A 26,609-nucleotide genomic window follows, 5' to 3' on the forward strand; every position below is an offset into this window, starting at 1 on the left:
GTCTCGCTTTTCACACATTACTTCCTCGTTACTGTCCCTCCTCTGTGTCCCTCAGTCCTGGGTAGCACCCCAGCACTTCCAAGTAAGAGAAGCAAGCTCTGGACCAAAGCACAGGGAAGGCGTTCTCAGCTTTTGGAGGGAACTGGAGTGTAGGGCAGAGGGCTATACTCCACACAGTGGAAACATTTAATGCTGGATTCAGCCAACTGGTCACTTAGATGATCAATCCCAACTTCTAGGAGCCTGCTCCACTCCAGAAGATTCAACTGCCAGATGATATTTAAAATACAATGAAACTTTATGGTGAAGTGCCTAACACAGCCCGTTAAAAAGCGTTATTCCAGTAGGCAAGTGACAAGGAGCCTTTCCTTGCTGGAGAGATGCCTCCTGAAAGAAAAAAAAAAAAAAAAAAAAAAAAAAAAAAAAAAAAAAAAAAAAAAAGGAAAAGAAGAAACAAACCAACAAAATGGACAGTCTGATCAGTGGGAGAGGCGAGGCAGCAGTAAAGCTGATGTGAGGCAGCTACATGCCTGCTCTCACAGTTTGCCCGAGCTGTTCAGATTCACAGACATGCACCGGCACTGTTTGACCTTCTGAATTTTCTTGAGTCGGAACGGCGGGTCAAGCTCGGGGCACTCCAGCTGCACGGTGGAAGAGGTGACCTTGTGGGGCTTGCAGAAGGCACAGGACTGGAAGGATTCCTCCTCCTTCTTCACGTGGCGCGGGATGTAGAAGGAGTTGCACTGCCCGTAGCAGAAGCGGTTGATGATGGTGCGGCTGATGCAGCCCTCCTCGCTGACAGTCTGCCGCAGTGGCTGCGTCTTGCACCAGTCACTCTTGAGGTACTTCCTCTCGGTGACCACCAGGGCCTCCTGGCTGGAGGCCAGCACCTCCTTGTTCAGCTGCTGCCTCCGCTCCGAGTGGTTGCTGCTGCTGCCTTTGTACGGGGAGGGAATGGCACCTGCGGGCCGGTTTTTCCTGGCGTCCGTCACTCGAACCAATGCTGCCATCAGAAAAACGGACAAGGCAAATTTCCAAATCATCCTGCAAGGGCAACACAAGGCACTGTTAGGAAAACCGCATTTTCAAACCACAGAATTGGAATGGAGTTGGTACTTCACGCATGCTTGTAGAAGAAGTGGAGATCTTATCGTCTTTATAATCCCATCACTTTTCCTAGATTAGCTCTATTCTAGGGTGATTACTTATCATGAAGAGGCCAGGCCCTTTGGAAAGTTACATTGCTCCCCCTCACCCCTCCCCAAACTCTCCACCTACTTGCATTTTCCCCACAGGGACACTAATGCCTCGATGGCTGAAATGGTGGTTTTACGGAAACTTCAGCAGAAACGTTTCCTCCTTCTCTGTGAACTCCTGGGCCAAACAGCTGGGCAAACTCCTGGCTAGCAAAGGCTCAAGAGGCTCCTGCCAAGATGGGGAGAGCTGATTTGAGGATGGCAGGGTAGAGGGGAAGGGAATACCAAGTTACACAAAGTGAACTCCCATCTGCCTCTTCAGCCCCCAAGCCCCAGCCCAGCCTCATTCCACACAGAAGTAGCATTCATAGAAGAGGTGTCCAAAAGGCTATTTTTATAATTTTAATCTGCTTCTGAAGTTTCTTGAGGCCTTTACGACACTCACAGGTTTACATTTGTTGTCTTTGTGTGAGGCCAAAACCTTGATGGATTTATTTTTGCAGTAAGAGGAAATGCTTAAACACAACTTTGAAGACTTCATAACTGCAAGGCTCTTGGGCAAATGGTTTAAGAAGGTTTGTAAACAGAAGAGGATCCAACATTTATTTTAGATGTTCAAGAATAGGTTAGAGCATAAGCTAGCTGCTAAATTAAAATAGTCAGCCAGAAGGCAAAACTATTTTTTCCTATGGTTTGTTACTTGTTCTTGTTCTGCAGAGCATCTCTTACCAGCTATTATCCAAATCATTTTAGTAGTGTGTCTCGATATGCTCCCAGAACATCAGAGTAAGTGTACTAAATTTCCTTATAAAGTCAATGCTCACCAGCAAACTGCTCAGTTCATTTCCTATCACTCTCTGGGAAAGGAGAACAGAGGGTATCTGCGGTGCCAGAAGTAAGTGCAGCACAGAAGCTTCCCATTTGGAGACAAGAACAATTCCAAGTCTTTCTAAAGCACTCTGTTCACCTTTGTTCTTAATGAACATTTTTATAATAGTGTACAGAAAAAAGACTCTCTTCCCAGTAAAGCTTCAAGCCCTTCCAAGTAATGATTTTCTTTTTTTTTTCCTTCAGAGAGACACCAAGACAAAAAACTACCATCAGACTGGCAATTATAATGTCAAACACTACAGACACTTCAGATGTTGCATAGGTACACCCATCTAAAAAACATGGCATTTTCCAAATAATAACATCAAAAGATAGATAAAGTGTTTTCAGTAAAGGTGCAAAAGAAGACAGGAATAGCAGTATCAAATGCTTCTCACCTAATAAAGCAGACCTAACATGTTAAACTTCTGTGGAGATAAAAAGCAGGAACTACTGTATCAGACTAGGTGAGATAACATTCATTTAGGTTATTTTCTAAGCCTATAAGATCTCAATGTCAAACTTTGACTAAATTTTTAGGGGAAGAAGTCTGAAGTGCTAAGGAAAACAAAAGTGCTATACAGTCTTATAGCTGCAAACAGAGGATGTTCTGATGCAGAGTTAAATTTCACCCAACTTAATGCCTGAAACAGAACCACCTTTAAATGGAAACCAGTATTTCTGAACCACAAAAAAGTTCATTCATCTGCAGCCATGCTATCTCCTCACTGAACACCCACTGTAGCCTTGGGTACTTTAAATCAGTGGCCTATTTTCACACTGCTTAGAATTCAGCATGCAAGTCCAGAAGTTTTGTCCAGAGTCTTTAAACGAAGCAAGACTAGATTTGGCTTTGCTGGCAGGTATTGTGGCCAAGTCCATTGGATGTCAACCCACACAGCCAGGCCAAAACCTAATCAGGTAATTAGTTTCAGTTGAATATAGTGTTCCATGCTTCCTTTCAAACTGTTCTCATGTTATTCTGCACTAATGGCTGGATTTCAGTAGTAGATAAAACAACTGATTCCCAGTGCTTTGTGTTTTATACAGAAAAGGGAGGAAAAAAGGCCAGAGTTACAAACCTACATTCTTCTAGAAAAAGACAGAGGTGAATTCTCCATAAGATGCCTCATGCCACATTCTTCAGGCATAATCTTCTACTCTTTTGAAACACAAGGGATATTGCCTCTCCAGTTTAATTTCTCTGATCCTGGCACGGAAGAGGATAGCACAGCTAGGAGTAGAGACAAACCCTATCCCCACCCCCTCCTCTTTTCTTGKGAAGACTTTTTCCAACTGTCATGTTTGTTCCAACTGTCATGATTCTACAAATCTATGAAACCTTGCGTTACCACACCTGCCCTTTCTCATCATAAAATGCAACTTGAAAGGACACATTTCCTTTTTATGTCAAGACTGGTGGTCAAGCAGAAATCCTGTGTAGGAATTCAGCTGACAAGAGAGCCAACAACTCAAAGTCTACAATATAGAGAAATACTATAGCAGTTTTCTAATTGCCATTACTGAAATGGTTTTATGTAGGCATGGAGAGCCATTCAGTAGAGTAAGTAGGATTTATTCAGTAAGTCTGTGTTTGTAACTAATAAAGCATTATTAATCAAAGCCACTATTGTACGGTTATAAACCAAACACTGCAACACATGCTAGCAAGTACTACAGACAGGTAGGAATGCACCAGTTATTTGTCATTGATTGTTATCAAACCTGAACCTTAAAATATCTACATAATGGACTAGTAATCTATTTTACACTAGCGGGTCAAATGTGCATTCTGTCAGATCGTGGAATTTCTAATCACAGGGTTACCCCTTACTAGCCTGCAAATCACCCCTTTCTAAGCCCTGGCACATAAATCCCCTATTCAAGCAAGTAAGGGTGCAAACAAGGTCACCTGGTGCCAGCAACTTGCCAAGGACTACATTTATTTTCACTGCTCACATGCAAAGAGAAGAGAAACTTCAGGACTCCCAAAGAAAGAGTACTTTGCAAACTCAATTTGAATGCAAAGCAACATGGTGAATGCTGCCTGTCTGCAGACAGAGAGGGATGAGAAGAAACACAAAATGTATTGGAGAAGAATCTGGCTTTTGGCAAGGACAGGCTCTGCCCTACTTAGATGGAACAGAATGAAGCAGCATGTGGCTGAGATCATGAAAGCAAAAAATGCCTCAGGAGACCAACGCCTCTACAACTTGCACCAGTGCCAGCCTGGGCCCCCGTCCCTGCTGCACTGGGGGTCCCTAGAACAGAGTCCATGGCAGCTCCTGTGGGACAGTTTTCAAATTCTTCAAGCATTGCTGCCAGCTGCTGCCAGTTCCCCCCAAGCCATTTTTGCCGTCTGTGAACTGAGAATAACTTAATCTTAGATGAGACACCCAACAAGACCTSGCTGCATTTGCATATCACATGACAAGTATTTTCCTAATTGAGATAAATAAATCAATCAATATCAAGTCTGAGTTCACAAACTCATCAAACCAACATGCTGGAGCTGGCCCATCAGGCCCAGGAGGGAAAAAAATCCTTGGCCATGGAAGCAAGAAGGCCAAAATCCAGCCCCGTCATTCAGAGGTCAGGGCACTGTGCTAGAAGGGGAACACCCAGGATCACTGTGTCTGCCCTCAGCTTTTTTCTTCTTTGTATCCAATTACTGTATAACATAAAGTATCTACCAAGGCAGGCTCCCTCCTGCACACTGACCTTCTGGCCCTATAACTCACGCATTCTTGGAAGTTATCCAGCTCCAGAGCAGGACAGGCAGTAATGCAACCCCCAAAATAGCTTACAGTTTTGTGCTCAGGGAGCTCTGAACTGGAGCTCTGAACTGGAGCATTGATTTCAGAATTCATGGTCATCGTTTTTTTGAGAAATCCCAAAAACGGTAACCCTGAAGGGAAGAAGTGGGTGCTGTGGTCTGAAAGGCAGGGCAGGAGGCAACACCAGTGACCAGCTGTGCTGAGTGATTGCTCTGACATTTCCTCTGGTTTCTGAAGTCATGACCAGTTTCTCAGCTCGGGATGCAGATTCTGACTGGGAATTCCTGTCTTGCAGATCAGCCTACTCCAGGGCTGCAAGAGGACAGAAAGAAAGAAGGATGTAACTGGAAGATCACATCTGATATCTGATCATATCTGATGTGATATGTTAGCTGCTCAGGAACTCAGGAGGTGTGAGACCCATTTGTTTGCTTTAGCATGCACACCTACAAAGCACTCAGCATTATCAGCATTCCTGGAAGCATCCAACTCTCTGATACAGGTATGACACAATCCTCTCTTCAACTGGCCTTTCTGAAGGGAATTCAGAAATGGAAGTCTCAGGCAATTTAAAACAAAACAAAACATAAAAAACCAAATAAAATAAACCCCTAAAAGAAACCAAAAAACAAAGCTTTTCTTGGACAAATATTTCTCCTTAACTACCAGCAAAAGGCACGCATTACAGACTAAATCAAATCAGGTCCCATTCAGTAGCACCGTACATAGATGGCCACATTTCACCACCTGTGTCGCTTGTTTCCAGTTTCCATCCTGCAAACTTCAAAGACACGAGCACTCTCCTTAGAGATCATTTGAACATGGCTGAGTGTGGGAATCCTTGTTATCATAATTTTTTGCAGTCCCCATTTACTTTCATATTAGACCAAGTCAGAAACAGAATCTGTATAAACCAGCCATATGTACAATAATGTAAGATCACAATGTACATGGTTAGTTCTCACATTTAAGATGGGACATGAGATGCATTCCTTGAAGGCAAGCCAAGCAATAGCTTTTCAAAGAACTAAAACTTGGCTTTAGCAAGAGATGTGGAAAGCCAGGAAATATCAACTTCTCTGCCAGGAAGCCAAAAATGCTATTTATTTAATTTATTAATAGTTAGGCACGATTCTAATGATACAATGTTCTCATAAAGACTACAATAAAGACTAATCAGGCATCTTTGTGCAAGGAGGTATTTGGTACTAACTTTTCTCTTTTAACTATCCTTTGGAAACTATTTCTCCCATGTCCTAAGAGCATTAAATAAATGAACACAGTACTGTATCTCCTGTTGCAGAGACATGGGCATCTTATTAAATCATTCCATCATTAATAGATTCCTATTACTAAATTGCCAAGACTGAGGCCAGCCACAACAACAAAACATGCAGGAGGCAAGGCAGACCAAACTTAAAAAAACGCAGAAAACACAGCCCTGCAGCTAGGAGTCAGTTATTCAGCTATTCAGATACAAAATCTCTGCATTTTAGCAGCAGTTACCATGTTTTAGGAGTACTAGAACACTTTTCAAAACCACTGCACACAACATTAAAGGCAGTAATTATTTAAGTAAGAATAATTAATGCCATTACAGGCAGAAATGTTTCCATTCTCACCCTCTAAGGACCTTCCATAAAGATTTGAAAGAAAGTTCTTTTGTTGCATCACAACCCTAACAGTAGATGGTAGAGGGAGAAAACATTACTTTCAGACTTAATAAATTCCTAGTACCCTTGCTGGCTCAATTGGATGGAGATACTTCCTCCTCTCTCTCTTCCACCAAGGAGATCCAGGCTCATCCCTTGCACCAGCAGCTCGATCCCAGAGAGCCAAGAGTGCTCAGAGGGAACACCATGAAGCTTTGAAAGAACCAGGAAAGGTCTCTCTTCCTGCAGGTTGGATGTTTTGGGAACCACATTCTACTGTCAGACTCCTGCTTTGCTTTTTGAAAGGGGGAGATGAAGCTGTGTTTCAACAATGCCAGCCTGCATTCCTCAGAAGAGGACAGCATTTCCCCAATAATGCCAGTATTTAGAAGTTCTCCTTGTCAGGACAGTTTCTGAAGACAATGAATTTAAAGCATTGAAAAACAGAGTAAACTATCAGCAAAACAGAAGTATGTAAAAAAAAGACACAAGGATGTTACATCCCACTAATTCATCTCTCCTTAGACGTTTTCTACTACCAGGAGCTTTATCTTGTATTTTCCTTGAAAAAGGAAGAATTCTTGATCCATGCACAAAAATATAAGAGGAACCAACAACCCAGGTAGTTATTCCTGTCTTATTCAGCAATGTGTTGTGCGTCCCTTGACACTAAAACTAACCAGCTTGACTGTTGGATTTTTCTTTCTCATTTTGTCCTCTCTCTTTCTTATCTGCCTTTATTGCCAACAGAAATTCATGGCTATAATCACTGGACTATTCTTTCTTTCAGGAACTTCAGACAAGCTCATTTGAAACCTTTTTAAATGCAGCTGCTCACTTCATCAGTGTTAAAGGAACACACTACTCCAATGGTTCTTCTTTGCACAGTCACCCTGTCAGAAATTATATTGATCTGAATACTGTACTACTGACCTATAGTATTAGCCTCTTCATATGCTGAATCTTTCCTGTCTTGCATAGCTTTTAAACTATGTTTTGTTGGGGCTTTTTTTGAGTAACATTAGTACCAGAGGAATAGAGAGAAGTTTCTCATTTTTTAAMGCAAAGACCACGAGTTTGTGAGGAGAGTCACTGAAGAACCTGGTTACAAACTAAAATTCCAGAAGGTATATTATATCCTTGTCTGCATTAGGGAAAGCACTGCCAGCAGCTCAGGGGAAGTGATCCTGCCCCTCTACTCAGCCCCGGTGAGGCCACATCTGGAGTGCGGTGTCCAGCCCTGGGGTCCTCAGTACAACAAAGATGATTGAAGGACATGCTTTCTTATGAGGAAAGGCTGAGGTAGCTGGGTCTGTTCAGCCTCAAAATACAATGACTGAGAAGGGACCTCATAAATACCTAAGAGATTATGAAGGGAGGGTGCCAAGAGGATGGAGCCAGGCTCTGCTAGGTGGTGCCAAGCAATAGGACAAGAGTCAACAGACAAAAATTGATGCATGGGAACTTCAATCTGAACATGAGGAAGAACTTCTTCACTGCACAGATGACTTAGCAGAGGAACAGCCTGCCCAGAGAGGTTGTTGAGTCTCCCTGACTGGAGATATTAAATAATTTTCTGGATACAATCCTGTGCCATGTGCTCTGGGATAACTCTGCTTCAGCAGAGGTTGGACCAGATGACCCACTGTGGCTCCTTCTAACCTTACTCGTCCTCTGTGATTATGTCCATGATAAATATCAGTGCTTCCCAAAAACACATATAATAGAGGCAATTACTAAGGCCCCAAACAGAAGAAAATAGTGCAGGAAGCAATGCTGCAAGTTTGTGGGTTTGTGTTCTTTTTAAGGCTAAAAGCTAGCCAGGTAATAGAGTGAAGGAAGACCCTATCAACCTCATATAACCCTGTATTTATCAGCAGAGAAGATTTTGATTCAACAACTATGTCAACATTTATAATCTTAAAACAGGAAAAGTAAAAAAGAGAAGGAACAAAAGCTGCAAGAAATGTAAAAGCAGAGTTATCCTATAGTACCTTGGCAATGCAGCATTGCCTTTTTTAGGGGTTTAAAAACACATATAAGTGATTGAATACTAGCAGGTAACTAGACAAAGCGGGCGTTTTTTATCATTAGGATTAAAAGTCCTAAATTTTGTTGCTTTTCAGCTTCAGGAACCTGTGGTTTTAGAACCAACCACAGACAAATGTCTGCCTGGTGAGCACATGGGAATTGTCCCAAGCAGAGTGAGATGTCCTACTCAGAAGTGTCTGGGCAGTCATCAGTACTGGCAGCATGGGCAACACTGGGGAAAAAAGGGGGAGTGGGAGGAGGGAAAAACCCACAAAATAAAAACAGATTTCTGCTAGCTGTTCATGAAGCTGATTTTCTTTCTCCTAACCTGGTTTTGAAGACTGCTACAGTCAGTGGGTGGAAGGAATGGACACAAGGAGAGGAGCTTTTTTGGAAAGGACTGATAATTCTCCCATGAATCTAAAAAATGTCTCTCTGCCAGAGTGAACTAAGTTGAAAAGATACTCGGTCTCCTACTCAGTGTGTCTCACAGCATAAAGAGCTCCAAAGAGGCAAGTCAGTTCTGTTTGCACATGAACATTTTGTCCAGCAAGTAAAAACAGCCTACATTTAACTTTACTCTGCTTTGTTGAAGGCAGCTGTGACACTCCCATTTGGCAGCATTTCATTCAGGAGAAAACTGCAGACTTCTGCTCTTGGGAAACTAAAAAACAAAATCTGAAGAGAACTGGTGGCTCGAGCAAACGACCTAATTTCTGACCATCTCTCAGCCTGTTGAAAAGGAGGACAGTCAGCACAAGAATGGGGAAAGTTCAGCATTTAAATACAATAGCTCATTTCGCTGCTTCCTCACTGGAGAATCAACACTACAAAAGACTATTTTGCAATGAACAGTCTCCATTATATTTTTGCTGTTTGCATTACAACAGCACACAGAAATCTCTTTCAAGACCGTGCCTGACTAAGCAACACAAATTCAGATGTTTGTAGACTGACATGGTGACTAACATATGGTGGGACCAGAACTAAGTTCAGAAGGGAAGTGAGTTACCGGGAGGTCAGAAATTAACTGAGAATTGCCTGTTTCCAACATCTTTCAATTGCACTGCATGGCACCAATGTTCTTCTTTTTGCTAAGAAATAGGGCTTGTTACCCTTAGGACAGCTTTTCTTTAAAAACATCATACTTTTGTAAATGAAAACTGTTATGTATGAAGATTTCCAATACAGTTTCCCTGAGTTCTGATAGAACAGAGATGGAGTTAGGAGCTTATTTTCTTTGTAGTTTCAAACAACACACTACTTCTAGAACACACAGCTCATATCCTAGCCCACAATAAGGGAGAAGACCATAAATCTTCAATGTATGCTCATTACTGTACTTGCACCATTCTAAAAAGAGAGCATTTGGATGAGGTCTATTCTAGGAGAAAACTGAGATCTTGAAAGCATCACAAAAGTGTTTTCAGAAGAATTTTTACTTGCTTCTCCTAATGATCAGAAAAATGCAAGTAATTCCAAAAATCAACACGTCATATGCACTCTGTGTATAAGAAATGCCAGATTAATCAGCAGACAAGTAACGTTTAAATTTTCCAGGTTTTTGGTAGATTCAGATAGTTTTACTCTTTCAGGCTCTCTATCAAGATGCTATCCTCAGTTACCACATTATGACTCTGAAGTGGTYGTGTTCCTGCTTGAAAAATCTAAAATGTTATTTATCATCTAGTCTTCATATTATGGATTTCTGTAAGCCAATATCCTATTTATAGAGCAAAAACACAGATGGTTCAAATAAGACTGCTCTTATCGCAATATCCTGCAGGCTAATCTTTCTATTAGGTAGTAYGCAAATTCCCATACAAACAAAATTTCAGCTATGTATCCCACTGCTTTCCAACATTTCACTTGTAAGAACCATTCCAACTGTATTTTCATACAGCTGTCTTAAAAATGGCACAAATTCATTGCTTTGAGAGTTTTTAATTTACATTTATCTCTGCTCAAATTTGCCTGACAAAGCATCAGTCCTCCTGGCTAAAACTTACAGCAGTTCTGAGTAGAGAGTGCAGAAGATCTATGCTAATGAGCAAATAAAACAAGCATTGACCCCATTCAGCCTGTTAGCTACAACCAGGTCTATGCCACACAAACACGTAACTAAGTGCCTTACAGAATTATTAGTTTCACAGAAAAGCACTTTTTCTCCTCAGTGAGGCTAAATCAAGGGAATCCCCTCATCCTATTTTGCCTTTTCTTCAGTTTATAAGCAACACATCTGACACTTCCTCACAATTAATTTTTTTTCCTCTGCCAAATTTCAAATGGGTTGGACAGCAAGGCAGGTTTGAAAATTCTATTGCATTACACTAAGTATGTTTTCTTCTAAGGCACACAGGGAGGCATGGAAAACATTTCAGGGAAGAGGATGGGGGGAACAAGTGAATGATATCACAATTTAGAACAGGAGGTGTGAGTAGCAAAAGGGATGTTTAGGGTTACAGTGGTGGACTGGCACACTGAACACACCGTAGAAAATCAGAGCTCATGAGCTCTAATGTTCACATGTAATACGAGACACCTTGAAACAGCAGTGGGTCACCTCGAAGTTTTTAACGCATTCTCTGGCCCAGGGTGTAAGCTGGACCAACAGCAGAAAGCTCATTTGCACTGTGTCAATGGAAGCCAAGCAGTAACAAGTCACTGCTGCACACCATGCTTGGCATCATCCTTGGAGTGATCCTGCAATATTTTGTACTCCCTTTTGCTCACAAACTTACTTGGAGAATTACCAGATGTTTTCTTCTTTCCCTGAGAGCACCAGCCTTCTGCTTGGCTTGGCCTTGCAGTTACCAATGGCCCATCACAATCCCTGTTTAATTAGTTTAGTTTCAAATGTTTAACTCAGCTGTGGGCTTTGCTCTGGAAGGAAGACTGTTCGCAYAGGGTCTCTGTAAGAAAAACTTCATGTATGCAACTGAAATGCAATTCAGACCTGTGAGGGCTGAAAAGTGCAGCAACCATGTGCTCTGATGGGGTTTTGTCTGAGTTTTTGCAATCCTATAAACAAGGTGGTATTTGGAATTCAAAACCTTCAGAGTTACATGGCTCCTTGACTACCCCAGTCCACGCATCAGTTCATGTCTTGATGCAAGTTCTTCAGTTTGGAAATACTTTGACCCTTGTTTTCAAATTGCTTTCTAATATAAAAAAATAATTTTAATTTATTTCACTATATATCTACTGATATTTCCAAACTGACATAACATTTTTGACTGTCACAGATGTCAAACGGTCCAAAATAAATTGCAGTGGCTCAATAACTGTCAAAAGTAAAGAACTTTTGAGATACTATGAAGTCAGGGATACAGATAAAATTTTAATTAGTTATGCACTATCAACATAAAATGCTAAATACCTATACACTTCAACGTAACTTTTTAGATATATTAGAAAATGTATAGCACCCAGAATGAATGGGCAAACTGCTATTTATGCACTGTTATTGGCAATGTGTATCACAAGTAAAAGTAAATAAAAGACAAATTTTCAGTTAAATGCTGCAGGATGCTTTGTAGTACAGGAAATTTAACATCCAAATACTGGAAATTAACCCCATCCCTCCCACTTACTGCTGGTAACACGTGGCTGTCCCACATCTATGCCCTTGTGGCTTTGATTCATGCTCAGATCGGTGATTCTCCCTCTGTCATTACACACAGAATGTAAATATTTGCTCTGACTGTATTCTGGTTTACAGACTAGACCCACTATTGAATATGAAGGCTAAAATTCAATCACAGAAGGACCTGATGCTATGCATACACTGGGATTTCATGTTTTATGACTTAGGGTTTGCAGAGCAGCTGTCTTCCTCCTAACCTCCCCCTCTTCTTACCCATGACTGAATTACAGTTCTTTCTCCAATTGAAGCCTAATATTATTCCATTTCTCTTCTGCTGAGAGAAAGACCAGAGCTATCATTCTGAGTAACACAGCAAGCCACAGGAGTCTGAATGAGGTACTCTAATGACAGGTCCTCCTCCACAGCACATTTACAGTCTTTCTGCTAATTAATTTGATTTCCTTTGTCTAGACTAACATAATACAGCAAGCTATGCTCATTTAAAGGGAGACTGTTAGCTTTTCAGTTCACTCCAGATGAGGAAGAAAGAAGAGTCAATAGACTGGAATCTGGGGGAGACTGACTGACTTTGTCCTTGACTACACCATTGCTTATGTTTTCACTTGACCAAGACTTTGTCTCCAGGAGAACCCGAGACAGCACTATCATCAGAGGAGAGACTATAAGCAAAATCAGATATTGCTGGTATGTGCATGGCAAGGCAGTGGCAGCTACACTGCAGTCAGGGTTCTGTCTATGATGGACTGCAGTCAGCAGCTATCTTCCTGGCAATCACTTGGCATTTGCTGTTCACAGCTTCTGACATCCTCAGAGACCTGAACAAACATGCAATTAAAAACAAACACAAGCTGATTTCTTCAGACTCCCTTCACAGAAGGAAAGGAGATTCAATAATGTGCCACTGGACTAGTAAATCAGAGGCAAAGCTAGTAATGGAGTTAAAGAAGCAACTCCTCGCTGTTTGGAAGGCAAGACCTACATTCGTCAGTTTTGACAATGACTGAAACTTAGGAGCTGGACAAAGTCACAGAACCAAGCTGTCAGTCAAATACAGAACTTGGGAAACAGAATGATCCACGATAAACAGATTAACAGACTTGGAAGAAAAGCAAGAAAAGTGATAAGGAATCAGACATCATAAAGTTGCCCCATGGAGTGGAATGAGTTCAAACACTTCTTAATAATGGCAGGGAAGATAAGAAGGGAGAAAGCCAACAGGGGCAATCACCAACCTGTTCTGCTCACACATCCACAAAAAAAAGGTGCCAGAGTTGCCCTTCTCTAGACAGTTCCAGGACAAACTCTATCTTTATAACCTCAGTTGCATTTACCATTTTGCAGCATCACAGAAGAAGGATTCCAAATTTGTGATTTCCTGGATGAGGGGTAATTTTTTTGGCTCATGGTAACTGGGGTACCTCTTTACACAAACACACGCAGAAGATAAACTGCACCTGGAGGCTCTTTATTAACTCATTTTGACCTTGTTTTTTTTTTTACAGTGTTTGGCCACAAGCCATTCAAACTGTGTCACCACAGTTAAAGTTTGGGTATTTTTCCATTATTGACACTTTCAAGCTCAGCAGAAGTAGACAGTAAATAAAAGCAAATCTAAAGAATCTTCTCTTTGGTTTTTTTTTCAGAAAACTAATCTCAGAAAGGTCAGGAAAGTAGTATTGCGGAAAGAGTTAGCCAACATCTAGCTATAAATTTCAGTGTGAGATCATAAGCTCCATTTCTCTTCCAGGTCTATTCAAGGACTCTTACCCAGATCTACGTTAGGCAGCTCTTCCTTGAATCCAGAAAAGAGAGGCCACTTCTGGTCATCTTGGGTGACCTCATGTTACTACACAGAAAAACAAAGATACCAAGACCCTGCTACATGTCAGTGCTTAATTGTACTGAGAGTAATGAATGGTCCAAGCAAAATGGCTGAAAAGCTTCCCTTCTGACAGGACTACAAAGTGAGATCCTACCTAACAGGTCCACATGTGACCAGCAAATGCAAGACTGCTTGGGAAGAGAGGCAACAAGTGATCACGAAAATTGCCCCTTCAGAGTTTGCTTTGGTTATTTTTCTCTTATTACAAAGCAGTCAGAGAACACATGTATTACAGTTTAAACATTTTACTAATCCCAACCACGTCATGCTGGTTCGAGCAATCATATCTATTGTAGTGAAACAGCAGGAGAGTTCAACCAGATGAAGGTTCTGTTCCATCACATGAAAGTACTCGTAATGGCTCAGCAACCAAATGCCATGTGCCACTTGCTGAGTCTCACTGTAGCTGACTACAGCCCAATGAGATCATCCCAAAGAAAATGCTCTGATCCATTGGTTCACTCTGGTTCCTAGTGAATGATCACACACACAACTCAAATATTCATTTATGAGTGATTGAGACCAAAAGTACAAAAAATGTTATGCACCCATGAACCGGACTTTTCTAAATGTTTTCTTATGTCTTGGCTAAACAATAGACTTTTTCAAGAGGTTATGTGTAATATGGGATTAAAAGGACTGGAATCTCAAATAAGGAATGATGGAAAACATTTTCTGTAGCTATCAGAACTAGACCTATTGAAAGCCTCATATCAATATTGGAGGAAATATTAACATTGCCCTGTGATTCCACTTAAGATCAGCTAAATTATTAGATTCTGAATTCTTCCTTATTTTTCTTTTTGAGAAGGAGGTAAAGTGAGGAAAAATTGGTTTTAAGATACTTTCAATGTAAAATTACTAAATCCTCAAAAGCCAAGAAGCTTTCACAGAGTTAACATGAAATATGGTTTTGTCGCAGCAATGGGAAAGCCCTAAAAATGCATGTCAATTCAAATTAGGGCTTTCAGGTGTTTTCAGTCTTAAAATGTCTGTATCTCTTCCTTTGAAAAAGCATCTTTGAAAAAAAAGGTTTTGATCAACACTTCTGAAAACTTTCATTCCCACTGCGTGAAGAGACAAAAGAAGTTTCAGCTGAATTTACCACAATTCCTGTAGTATGATGGTCCTCAATGGGTGAATGATAACCACAGCCCCATGGGACTTTCTACACTCGTATTTTGAAAGGAGGCTCAGTAAAGAATTTGGCTTAGGAAAACAAGACTATGCTTCCTCTCTTCCCTTACTTAGTTTCAGAACAACAGCTTTTGCTTTGTGTGATTATCTCGGCTTCCGTAATTTTTCTCCAGAACAAAATTATAGAGAAGCTTCATACATATCAGATCAGTGATTTGGGCAGCGTGAGAACATAGTGAGCGTCAGAGAGACAGAATGGTAATTAGGAAAAATGCACCTAGCAAAGGTAAAGCTAAAAGCAGCTCACCTGTCTGAAAATCTGCTAACTTGGCAAAACTCCTTCTTAGAGGATCCTAAGAAGCCTCTTAATTAGCACAAAAACTGAAGAGTACTAACTGCTAATTGGCAAAACTTTGCTTATAAAAAACACAGGCACATTTATGGGGTGGTTTTTTTCCTTCTTTCCCACCCTCAAAATCGAACACTTTGTTTTATGACATGAATGACACAAATAGCTACATCAAAGCAAGTGCACACTTCTGTATCTACATATTTTTATAATGTTGAGGGGGGAGGACTCTAAAGCTTACCTAAAAAAAAAAAAAAAAACAAAAAAAAAAAAAAGGAATGACAATTAGACCATTACACTGCATGGTTTAGAATGTGAAATGGCACTGCAGACTTGAACAGAAAAGGAAGCAAGAGTGGTGCTTTTGAATTAATAGAAACAGACTTAAGAATACAAGCTACTGGGTGGATTTACAGCATAAGTGTACAGAAGACATACACAGCTCCTTTGGATACTGCAGTTTTAACAAGGTCCTCTCTATGACCATTCTCCACCCCCCATAAAAAACAAAACATTATTTGTTTAAAGCTGCTTGCCAAACGCATGGCAAAGTATCTAAGAGAAACAAGAGATTTAGAGGCATGTTAGGAATAGGTGACAGGGACATACATATTACTCGAACCAATGTGAGCAATCTAGAAAACACCTGCTCCCACACCTACAAACCTCTGGCTTTATTCTGGATGGTGATACTCCTCACGCATCCATACACTAGTGCTTCTGTGGGATGCCCCGACATACAGCTGGCTATACAGAAGGATGCTGCCTTCTTCCATTCACACACAAGACAGACCAAGTTTGGGAGCCTCTCAGCAGCCCTGCTTCGTCACGTGTGTGACCACTGAGTGGAAGATGAACAGCACCAACTGGTTGCTACCAGTCATCCAAAAATGTAGCCAGTGGGGGACGCTAGTATCTTTCTTTCAACAATCCTTTTAACAGCATCTTCCCCGTTTATGAATGCAAGCTCGTGGTTTCAGTACACACATGAACTGGAGATAACTTGATTCATATTCCCCTCCCATTGTAAAGAAAACCCTCTTGAAACTGCACAAAAGGTAAGTGAGAAAATAGCACAAATAGGCACTTCCCATGTAAATCTGGGTTATTGTAGGGAACAAACACAAAATTCCTGGACCTGAAGGGAATTACAATACCATATCCAGCATTGTATTGATATCATTAGGCTATGAGCTATGGAGGCTAAGGTCTTGATTTAAGCTCCCTGAATTGTATCATCCTCCCTGACACATTAATAAGGTCAATTGTTCTAGATTTTTTGAGTCAAAATGAAACTAATCACAGACCAAAAGAATTCAAACCCATGCCTTTTGTCCCTCAATTTTACATTCTGATTAGAATACTGCAGCATGTTGGTTCAAAAATATATTCTCAATATATAGAGTCATTTCAGAGTAGTACAACTCCACTTTCAGGAAGAGTACTGGCACATAGAAAACCCTGTATCTGACCCTAGGAAATAACCAAAACAACAATTAATGTCAACTGAATATACTTCTGATTGCAACCCAGGCTTCTCTGAGATAAAGCTTAAATCATCTCATGCTGTCACCCAGTCCAGGGCGCAATTTGAGTCCTTCAGACTGTGAGCCATAGCTGCTCTGCTCCTGATCTCACCTTCCCTCCACCAGGACACAAGCATGTGCACAGCCACACAGTCAGCAAGGCAACTTTGCTTATCCAGACAAAAAGGGTTGGCTTTTTTTTTTTTTTGTTTTGCCTGCAGGATCAGTGGTGCCACTGGGCTCCCATGCCAGTGCCGGGGTGCTCTGCCTTCCCAGTGCCAGCCTGCAGGCAGGCTGCTTCCAACCAGTGGCCACACCACACCCTGATACTTCTTCCAGACTGGGGCCTGGGAAAGCTGTCACCCAACTTACCTGTTTCAGGGTGGAGGAGGCTAATGTAACTGGGAGGGTGTGGCTGATAAAGGTGGCGTTGACAAATAAAACTGCATGCTTTGGCTTCCTATAAGAGATGCATAGTCCTTACATCTAAATGGCTTGATGTTAGTAGCATAGTCTGTACCACTGCAGTGAGAAGGAATAATAATAATAATAATAATAATAATAATAATAATAATAATAATAATAGTAGTAGTAGTAGTAAAATAGAATGTGAAGAGTAGTGCCATTTCAGATGCCCAAGAGCATCACAAAAGTGTTTGTTTAGGCTGACACATCAGAAACAGACTGTGAGAGATGTATACTTCTCCACAGTGACCACTGGAAGCAAGGTGAGAAACGTGGCATATTTGAACAGGCACATGTGCTAGGGCAACCAGCACTCCATCAGAACCTCATTCTGCTATAAAGACACAAGAACTTGGTTATGGCAAGTGTCTTAAACATACAGCTCTGACTTATGAACTAGATTTCCAAAAGAGGTATGCACTGTTTATCTCAAGTCTCCTCAATGGATATGGGGTACTTAAAAAGAGGATCTTTTATCTTATCTTGAAAATGTACTCTGCAATGGTAGTGCAAAACTAAATATTAAACATGGAAAAAGAAGCATGAAAATGTATTCTAACTTCTACATCCTACCGTCTGACTTTGGAGTGTCTTGCCTTTTAAGTGCAAATGTTTCTACCACCAAGACATCAGGGTTTTGATTAAACATAACCACTGGTTACACTGCAAAGAATGATATATGATTATGATATATGAAACACTGATGCCTTCTGCATTACTCTTTCTGCCATTTTCACGCTCCCTGTCCTAAAATCTACCCTTGCTGGATTATCCACACCTGATCCAGAATCTAGCCTGAAAGATGGTGGCAAGGTGGCTGGTTCTTTGTGTGAAGATGCTACATACCCATGCAATTAGTGCAATGAAAAATTAAGCAAAACTGAATCAAAGGACAAACAAATAAACAAGTAGTGTGGTTTGGTTAAAGAAATTGGAGGAAATACTTTTCCATTCTCTTTCCAGGTAACAGATATGCCAGAATACTCATGAGACAGAACCAATATGCTGGTTTATAACTAAAAAAAAAAAAAAAAAAAAAAAGAAAAAAAAACCTGTCAGAAGTTATAATATATTTTGAACGCAAATATTTTTCCAACCTCCCTTTCAAAACAGACCACCAGAGCTATAATAAAAGATGGACACTTGTTCTGGTGTTTAATTCACATGTATTTTTGTCCTGCTTAGGAAAAAGCATAAATTGTTCATTCATGTGACATGGTAAGAAATGGAGCGATACTGCTAATACCTGAATGAGAAAAACATAAGACAAATATTCAGGAGCATTCATTCAGCAGAAAGCTGAAACAGGCTGCTCATTTGGTCAGGTACTGTTTCTCAGGTGATGGCTCCAATGCCAAAGAGCACCAGCTTGTAGATCTGCCACCCAGCCAAAGAGTGCACTCACCACAGTGACCAGCCAGTCAAAGGGAACAGGCCTTATCCACAAAACCCACTCTTTAAGCTTCTCCCTTGTTACTGAACAAAGGCACCTTCATTCTCCAAAAGCCTGAGTGACTCTGAGAACCACGTGGGCTAATGTTTTCCACTTAACTACAGCTGCTTTTATGCAAGAATAAATGTAATATGATTAATAGTCAACAGATAGGACTAAGCTTTCATGCAGGTATGGGAGCATTTCAGTAATTAGGACTCTGATTAAGACAGGGCAGCTTTAAACTAACACTGTAGATGTTAAGCAAACACTTAATTGGCTTCCTGTATTCAGGCCCAAAAACCTGTTAAAGTTACCAAACCTTAGAGGAAAAGTGTGATAATGTAACCTTCACACCACGCAAGTCAAAAGCACCAGGGAACACACCTTATACCCACTTGTAACTAAAATTAAGAGATGGAAATTGTATGGCAGTTGAGTAAGTTTGAAATTTGGATCAGCCAGCATTTAAACAGGGAAAGGTGCCTGCCATCTTAAATGTTCAGCTCTTATTTTTAACCAGCGGCAAAGTAATATTTATGCTTCTAAAATTTAGAATAAAATAAATTAATATTTATTCTGTACTTCGCTGACAGTTTTTTGTTAAATCAGCATCCATACACTTCCCCAATTTTATATTGTTTCAGTGTGCATTGATGTCTCTCATAATGGCCATCACAGTAACACATCTGTCCCAACACGTTCCACAGTAGAGCTGCACCTGGAAATTACAACAAAAATCCAAAAGCAGAAGCTAATACAACTGTTATGCAAATCTCAGATCTATGACCACCACACTTCATTGATGGTACACTGAGGATGTAAAGAGAAATCAAGGGTTTTTTGACCCTGAAAACATGGGTGCATAAATACAGTAGCAGCTTATGAATTCATCCTGAATTTCCATGTTTCAGGAAGGCCATGCAGTCTTCTTGAGGGGAGGCAAGGGAGAAAGACAAGAACATTTATATACGCAGCCACTAACTCAATGTGGCAAGACTGCAGGAATCAGTGATCTTTAATATAAAAAAAGAACAGAGGAATGATGTTAGTAGTCTTTAAATGTATAAAAGGCAGTAGCAAAGAGTGAAATAATACGTTTTTACTTTTCATGGATTCAAATGCAGTAATGTTAGCAAGTAAGATTTCAGACAATATTCCCAATAGCAAGTATCATGATACAGATAGCGAGGCATTGGAATTGATGTACATAAGTTTGTGGACCCGTCATCAGAATTCTTAAGAAAAAAGTGATACAAAAGGAAAAAAAAGATCACATCTGCCACGGATTATGTTAGATGCAATGGATCCTAACAAGCAGAAGAAGTGCCAGACGTCTTCTTAAAGTTTCTTTAATTCCCTTTTAAGTAAATAGACATATCTATACATTACATAGAACAATCACTATCCACCAAAGAACTACCTTTTTAACAGACTGCGATTTTTTTTGCCCAGTCTTGTCATCTCTTCTCTCATCTTCCTAGGCTTTTAGTTTTGTGCTAGCTATCACAGAACTAAATCATCATTCTTTTTGCTATGCGGTCACTGAACCACTGTTCAAAGATGATGTTTAACTGTTAAACTGATGTTTAACACACTGCAACCTGCTAAATGTGAACCTACCAGGTTTATAATCCAGTTACTATCAGATGGTTTCACAATTAAATATTCAGTTTGACTTCTCCTGCTGTAGGCAGAATACATAACTTCTGTGCAATGCTCCTCTGTTGGCAAAAGAGGCCAAGATTCAAGATTTTGAAAAATGTCTTAGCTTTTCCAACATTTCAGTTATTTAGAGGAAAAACTGCCTTTTTATTTCTTGAAGAAGATTGATGTGATTTATAAATCATTAGAAAATAATTGTCAGGTTTCCTAAAACACTTAAGTATGGATACACCACACTGGCACCATTTTCCACATAAGGCTAATTTGGGCACGGTTTAAAACCATCTTTGAAGATGAATTTAAAGACAGAGGAGTCAAAACTGTTTAATTATCCAGGGTCAGTAGATGATAGGATGGAAATATTGTGCCATGCACACTTCTTCCCCACAGTCCCTTCAGAGCTGGTGAACAGACGCACTAAGCTGGGATGTTGGCACTGCTGCTGCGACACCAGCTGATGGAGCTGCCAAATTCCACAACCAGCAGTTGAGTAGGACAGCTGAGTGGCTTCCTAATCAGAGGTCTCAGGATAACAAAACAGGCCTACAAACAGCCACGTCTTCAAAGATCTGAGGCCAGATGCAGAGGTTTGCACAGCAGAAAACATCTGTAATATTCTCATGGCAGTAAACACCCAAATTCCTCTCTCTTTGTAACACCCGTAATTAACAGGTGTGGAACAGTTTGTCAACAGCTGTTATCATAAAGCTATGGTATTTGTCCTACAAGCATGGCAGCACTCTGTGAAGCTGTACCCGCTGTTCAACATTCCCTTTCCCACAGAGCACAACAAATAAGATAATGACATTGCCCTCAAACAGAAACTGAACACACACCAGAATAGAATTCAAGTTTCCCATCTTCCTTCTTTATCCTTCCAAAACTGATACATGTTTTGAAATTTGATTTACTTACTGTTGCTAGCTCCCTAAAATGAATAGAGAGAGTAAAGGCATCTCCTCAACATTTTCCCTATGAGGAACCGCTTCCTTACCTAGATATAGTCTAATATTTCTGATTACTTAAACAGGTGGGGTGCAATTGCAGAGCATGGTTTCCTAAAAACCAAGAAAGAGTCGTTTGTCTGAGAGTGACCTACAATATCAATATTAGTTATTTCTTTACTCTTATGTTCTTATTATTTACTGTCATTTAGTAACCAATATACTTCTATTTCTGAGAGAAGCCAGTTGTTGAGGTATGTTTTTTAAACCAATGCTACAATAATACTCTCTTGTAACCCAACGAAAAGCAATAATCACATGGATATATATATATATATATTCATAGTCTAACAAAAAGTACATCACTCATTGCCAAGGAATTACTGCAGGATTGAAACAAAAGGGAAGTTTAATACAAGAAAGGATCCTTAAACAGATAGTACATCAGAGGATGAGAAGAATCTGCAAGGCTTCATGCACTAGGCAATACTGCAATGCTTTCCACCAAGAAAATGCTTCCCACCTACCCACTGTGTTCAGTAAGCTCAGGAAAAGAAAATATGGAAGATGGAAACACCTATCTAAAAATTTCAGAGACTTTATCTGAGAAATACAGACTTCACTAAAGTGAATGGAAAAAAATAATACTTTAGTTAAATAGAGACAATAATTTTACTCTGTGGGAATATCAGTACAAAAACCTCGAGTTTTAAAATATATAGTCATTTAGATCAGGCAGTGATCTGTCTTCAGGTAGACTTGCCGATAGTTGCTGCACATTTCAGGCAGCACAAAAATATACTGCTATTAAAAATATCTGATCAGTTTGAAGTAGCCAGCAAATGCTTACAGATAACTTACTTTGACAGCTGACAGGGGAAAAAAAAGAATTAAAAATGACACAAAAGATGTTTACAGGGAAGTAATTTTAAACAACTGATTAACAACATTTATATTCTTAGGATATCTTGCAATTCCAATACAAATCATTTTTCATTTGCACTTAATATCATATGCTTCTTTAGTCATTTTTTATGTCTAAAATTGTATTATAACGATTTTTTTTAATCTGCCTATAAAGAGGAAAAAAAAAAAAGGAAAAGGGAAGAAGAAAACTCCAAAAATTAATGTTTCCTGCCTAGTGTGACACACCAAATAAATCCAGCCTAGTTAGTCTTAATCTAGGCTAGAGCAGTCCTTCACTTTACAAGAGCACTGGTATTTCAAGAGATTCCACAAAACATGGCTAAAAAGGTTTTTCCCTAAAAGTGCCTGTAAGTCTGGACAAGTTCCCACTTTTTAAATATGTCCTATCCAACCAAATTCTGCAAGCCACTGGTAAACCAAACTTTCTGCTTTCTGATTTTTCTTGCTTATGCAAATCAGTGAAGCCACTCGGCAGGCTCACTTAGGATGTCTGAGAATGGTTCACTCTCCCATCAAATGCCTTTCTAAGAAGTTTCAGTCCACAATAATTTAGTATCAACACACCACAGATAATTATCTCCTAATGTTCTGTCTTTCCATGGCTTTGGGTATTGAGATCTAGTAAGAACTTAAGGGAAGATCACTGCAGATAAAATACTGAAGTAAGTGAAAAAGAAGAAAGAGCTGTAGTAACAATATTTTGCATGGAGCAAATGTAAAGAAATTAGGAGTATTTTGTTGCACAAGTTGCATGCAATTCTAAAGCAATAAATAGACAAATATAATTGGAATCTCTCATACTCCATTGATTTATACTCCTGGCTTGAACGAAATTAAGAGCTGGTTAAGGTTTACTTCAGCGATACTAGACCAGCTGAGGAAAGCAGAGATACCAGATCGTTTGAAGTCATGAGGCTCAGTTTCAGCCATGGTGACACATAACTGTTTTTCTGAAGCTAAAGGTAACTTTCCCACAATGTGTGCATTATTTGTTGGCTTCATAACACAAATGTCTTGTTTGGTAGTTTCCTGGCTGGAAGGACCTAGTTACTGCCAGTTGGCGGTACCAGGCAAATCATTTCAGCAAAGAAAGGCTGATCCTAATCTCTTCTCAAGCAAGGCTAATACAGTATCAGTGAAGAATTCAGTATCTGTATTCCTTTGTGTGCACAGCTCCCAGCTGAACTTTGGACTTGTAAAATTGGTTGTTATATAGGACTTCCTCGTGTTGAAGTGAAGTCATGTTTAGTGATCCTTAAAAGCATCTGGGAAATCCCAACAGCCCCTGAAAGGCTCACTAGCTCTGAAGTGTGACATTCTGGCTACTGGCACCAGGGGCCATTCCTTATATACGGGCTTGACAGCAGAGGGGAGGGAGTAAAATGTATCTAGCTGGACTGTGGGTCTAATTACATGTTCTTATAGCCCCAAGGATCTTACCACCTTTAGCTCCAGAGTGTAATTTAACCTATGCATTCAACCCTCATAATGATCCTCCCCAGCCTGCAGTTGCACCTTTTTCCTCACAGAGTGAAAAATCTCAGCAAATACATCCAAAAATGGGAGCATTATGCAGCATCTTGCTTTCTTCCTTTTTTTTTCTCTGAACACTTCTGCAGAAGCCTCCACCTAGGAGATGCAGGATTTTGTAAATATTCATTTCTTCTGTATTACCTGAAATTTAGTAATTTCCCACTGGCACACTGATTTACATAAACTTTAAGCCTAATCCCTCGACTCCCTATTGGTAGCACAAAGAGTGGAGGTGTCTGCCTTACCCTATGGAATTCTTGATAATGAACCTCTAATTTTTATATTCTTCAATTGTCCTTATGAGTCCTGGGAGTGATGTCTCTACTGAATTATTTTGGCTGCTCAGTTTCACATTCAAAAACAGCTGCTTTGGAAAACCAGGACTTGCACTTCCATAATACTCTGCAGCTCAATGTACAGACCACTTCATTTTATTTGGAGGCTGCACAAAGCAGTTTACCTTAGCTATTAGTCTCCTGCTTCTCTGACAGATTAGTAAATTCAGTCTTCAGGCTAATCTATCTTCAGAGCTCACATACTGAGCATGGACCATGCAAAATTCTTAGCCTTTGTAATGCTAGGCAGAGGAAAACTTAAGCATTCTTAAGAAAAAGTCTGAAGGCAAGTTGCCCAACAAAAAGTTTGGGGTTTCGTGTTCACAGACTAGCACTCTAGGCATTGTTATTTGTAGAATTCCTTTGTCCTTCATAACAGCCAGTCTTCTGCATAGTGAAAACAGGTGGGAGGAAAGAAGGCAAAGGCTACTTTTACGTAGCACATAACTAAGCAGTGCCAGAGGCCAGATACATTTAGATTCTTCTTAGGTTTCTCTTAAGTTACTCAGAGACTGTGCTGATATTTCCAGAATAAAAGCAAAATGCTCCTTTTATTAACTTATTCACAAATCAAGGTTTTATTGCAAGTCATATATATGTATGCAAGGTTGGGCTAACATGCATATTTTAAATAAAGAGTAAGCTGATATGAGAAGGTGACCTAGACATAGAAGCAAGGTCACGGTGATTCTGGATTCTTGATTACTTTAGTGTGGCAAAATAACACAATCCTCTGAGCAAAAAGTGTGAAAGAACAAAATGTCTAAACACTTAGCCTTCATCTCCCCATACCCCTACTTTGCCCTGCAGAGCTTCCCTATGAACAGCAGCAAAACCTACAAGTATGAAACCTTTCTTGCAGACACCGGTGATTGCTGTCCTCAGCACAGACTCAAACTCATGCCAGCATTTGTCTTTCTCCCTTGTTTCCTGCACATTCCTGCTGCAGGCCTCTAACTACAACCCTGCAGCCGGGCAATAGTTGCAAGGCATAAGAAAATCTGGAGAGAGACTGCTGTCTCAACATAGCATGGAGATGACTAATAGTGACAAAGTAAATCATCCTTCAAAGTTAAAGTCAATAGCGAATAAGTAATTTTATCTGTCAAGAGTTAGCATGCAATGAATACTTGTAAAGGTTACACAACATGAAATCTACCAGTGGTTAGGCATGAGTTCCCTCACATATGCTAACCAAGTCTACAGCAATAAATCCCACTTGACTTCTCATGAAAAACCTTAACAACAGCAAGATGTATGTATAAACTCCTAAAAAAAGATTATAATCTAAGAGATTGTTAGTTTGTAGTCAGATACCTTAAAGATGCATTGTGTGTTTCCTAGGAATAATGTTAAATTTCTACGTAAAAATAGTTTAAAAAACAGTGAATGTGAGAGCAGAATAGTTTGCAATGAATAAAAAAAATCATAAAGCTGCTTAAAAATGCCCAAAACACTTGTTGAACCCACACACACTGTGAAGCCATAAACAGTCTGGAATTTAACTTCAGACCACTGAAAAATTCAACTTACTTTTCATGTCTGTCACTATTTGCATTTTTCTTTTTTTTCAGCTACATAAAAGCACTAATCTGTTTGGATTTTCTTCTTAAATGTGTATTTCAAGTTCTTATATAAACTTCTAGCATGGCATGATATCTTTCCTATAAACTGTAAAAACATAGCTTATGATGTTTAAAACATTCTATTTAATTAAAAGAAATTAACAATCCTCTTAAAATGTGCAAGCAGCAGTTGTATATTCTGAAATCTAGGCTGTAAGTATACATCCCTTAGATTTTCCTAACTTCTTGAATAAATAGATCCTTTGAGGTTTCCCAGATAAGATATATTTTAGATTACTTAGGCTACACAAAGAATGCTTTTGCCACATTGTGCAATTAGAGCTGAAAGTGAATTTATCTTGCTATAAATAAGGTGACTTAAAGAATGAAGCTCAGAAGTGTTAATGTCAACCCTTTAGCGGACGTATCTTTGATAGGTTCACTCCATGTCTCAATGCATCTAAGCTAGTTTAACTCAAATTAGAAATGAATTCTGACCTCTACAATATATGCAAGCCAGGAAAAGCTGATGAACTGATTTCAGAAATAAATGATCCAAGTTTTATCATAAAACCTAAATAGGTACAAAGCTGGTTTGAAAGTTTCCATGTAAATATTATGTTGATTCACAACCACCCTGAAAATCCCACAGAATAAAAGGTATAACTGAAATGTCGAAAAAGAACCTGTGTATGGAATAATTCATTTCATTAGAA

The 26,609-nt window shown here is 39.8% G+C and overlaps 1 protein-coding gene across 1 annotated transcript in view; it reads right to left on the bottom strand.

Annotated features, from left to right (window-relative positions):
* Positions 1-432: 432 nt before the first annotated feature.
* Positions 433-26,609, bottom strand: part of GREM2 (gremlin 2, DAN family BMP antagonist) — a 37,362-nt gene continuing 11,185 nt past the window's right edge. Inside the window, exon 2 of the mRNA XM_057363976.1 lies at positions 433-1,044. Within this exon, the coding sequence (XP_057219959.1) occupies positions 537-1,043 (507 nt within the window). The 5' untranslated portion in view covers position 1,044 and the 3' untranslated portion in view covers positions 433-536. The remainder of the gene's footprint in view (positions 1,045-26,609) is intronic.

Source organism: Malurus melanocephalus, unplaced genomic scaffold (assembly GCF_030028575.1).
Source record: "Malurus melanocephalus ecotype Western Australia unplaced genomic scaffold, MMel_1.1 scaffold_33, whole genome shotgun sequence".
NCBI lineage: Eukaryota > Metazoa > Chordata > Aves > Passeriformes > Maluridae > Malurus > Malurus melanocephalus.